This window comes from Clupea harengus, chromosome 5 (genome assembly GCF_900700415.2).
Source record: "Clupea harengus chromosome 5, Ch_v2.0.2, whole genome shotgun sequence".
NCBI lineage: Eukaryota > Metazoa > Chordata > Actinopteri > Clupeiformes > Clupeidae > Clupea > Clupea harengus.
The window spans coordinates 25,812,264-25,814,763 of record NC_045156.1 but is presented as its reverse complement, the minus strand read 5'-3'; the positions used below and the strand labels follow the sequence as shown (position 1 = coordinate 25,814,763).

Sequence of the window (2,500 nt, the reverse complement as noted above, 5' to 3'; positions counted from 1 at the left end):
AGGTCACGGCGGCGGCTAGGTTATTACACGCAGAGCCTCAGCCGCAGGAGATGGAGCGAGGGCTTTACCTCCACTCAAGTCTCCAATTGGTGTATATAATCATGTGTGTGTGTCTCTCTCTCTCCTCCAGGTACATCCAAGGAGCCTCGTCTCCCAAGGACATGGTCATCATTGTGGATGTGTGAGTATCACAGCACTCCAATACAAGAAACTGTCCCCACAGGACTGACACAAATGCAAATTCTCTTTTGAGGACACACACACGCACACGCACACGCACACGCACACACACACACACACACACACACACACACACACACACACACACGCACACACGCACAACATATGTATATATATTGAAATTCCTAACGCAATCATTCTCTGTGTACTGTCAGTCCAAGTGGCCATGACTGTAGCATCAGTGCCACCTATTGGCACATCTCTGCATGGCACCTACCTGTCTAGAAGTGTACAGATCCTCTCTGTGTTAACTTCATGTCAAACAGCATGCCCCCATATGGGCAGCATCTGGGTTGGCGGATGTTTTGTAGTTTATTACTTTGAGTTTCCAGCACAAAATAATGTTCACACGACCTGCTGACCTGTCCTCCGTTAGCTTCCCATTGGCCCCCCCTTATCTAACTCACCTGGCTCTCGTGCTCAGGGTCGCCTTGAGCACAGCTGGCTGTGGAAGGCCTCCAGCCCTCGAGCCAACACTGATCAGCCAGACTCACGCCACATCAGGGCCGGATCCCCTCTGACTGTCCGTCTGGCTGAAACGGCTCTCGGTAACCTCTGCAGGAGGGTGCATCTCTAGACGGCGGATGATTGGGCACCTCTGATCTGGAGTCAGCTCCAGGTCACGTCCACATCCGCGTTGCCCCGGTGACACCTGCTGGAGCCTGAGCGAATCAGCTCCGTGACACGGGGCCTGAGGGGGGCCTCTGTCTGCTGAGCCCCTGAGAGCCCCAAAGCCGCTTAAGAGGCGGACGGGGGGGGGGGGGGCAGGCGGCCTTATCAGAGCCCCAGTCCTGACTCCGGCTCCAGAGTCTGCTGATCTTATCCAGCCGTGGACGGCCACCACCAACCACAACATGCCACACTGACAAGCTCATGGGTGACCTTGGAGTTGGGCTTTAGGATTCGTGACTTAAAGAGGGCTTCATGGGGGGGTTCTGCTTTTATGTGTTCATGCTGTTTATTGTTTGGTGCCTTGGCGGTTACTCCCTATTGTTTTTCAAAAGCCCGAATTGACGTGAGTTTGAGGTAATACGTCACTGTTCAGTTGAGGATTAGGTACTGAACAGATGATTTCTGAACATATGATTTAGGTCTTAGGGTCATTTTGTTTGATCAAGTCAAGAGGGACCTGATTTGAGTTGACAAACAACATCACACAGCGTTAATGAAACGTCAGACCAATGTAACTGTTGCCCATGCGTCTGAACTCGGCAATGATTCACGTCCACACACACACACACACACACACATGCACACACACACACACACACACACACACACACACACTTACTCACATACACATTATGTCTCTGCTGAATCACTCCCTCATACAGTATGTGTGTGTTTGTGTGTTTGTAGGAGTGGCAGTGTGAGTGGCCTGACGCTGAAGCTGATAAAGATGTCTGTGCTGGAGATGCTGGACACCCTGTCTGATGACGACTATGTCACTGTAGCACGGGTGAGTTACAGCTCACACATATGCACACACACACATATGCACACACACACACACACGTATGCACACACACATATGTCACTGTAGCACGGGTGAGTTACAGCTCACACATATGCACACACACACACGTATGCACACACACACATATGCACACACACACGTATGCACACACACATATGCACACACACGTATGCACGCACACGTATGCACACACACGTATGCACACACACATATGCACACACACATATGCACACACACACACATATGCACACACACGTATGCACACACACGTATGCACGCACACGTATGCACACACACATATGCACACACACATATGCACACACACATATGCACACACACATATGCACACGCACACATATGCACACACACATATGCACACACACATATGCACACACACACGTATGCACACACACACACACATATGCACACACACGTATGCACACACACAGCCTTGAGGGTTTTGCTATATCAGTACACTGTTGCTTGTATGCAAAACATATCATGGATTTTACATTTTTAACAAGAAGGCGTGGTTGCAACTCTTCCAGCATACCTCCTGTTTCTACATCGCTTACAGCTTTTTTAAGAGGCCATCCATGTCAATGTTTAATGTGATATAAGTGAACTCGACCAAAGCAAACTGACCTGGCCGTCATGTCGGTGTGACCCAAGTTTTCAAAACTGAAAATGTACGAGAAAGAAAGAAACGACTGCACACCAGAAGCACATTTATAGCAGTGTGCCGTTAACGGCACACCAACATTAGGAATAACAAGGCAAATA

General features: G+C 49.4%; 1 protein-coding gene across 4 annotated transcripts in view; it reads left to right on the top strand.

The window, feature by feature from the left end:
• cacna2d2a (calcium channel, voltage-dependent, alpha 2/delta subunit 2a) overlaps nt 1–2,500 on the top strand; it is a 195,085-nt gene that overhangs the window by 155,461 nt on the left and 37,124 nt on the right. For all 4 annotated transcript variants that reach the window (XM_031568292.2, XM_031568291.2, XM_031568289.2 and 1 more), the window contains 2 exons: nt 131–181; nt 1,600–1,699. In XM_031568292.2, the coding sequence (XP_031424152.1) occupies nt 131–181; nt 1,600–1,699 (151 nt within the window). The remainder of the gene's footprint in view (nt 1–130; nt 182–1,599; nt 1,700–2,500) is intronic.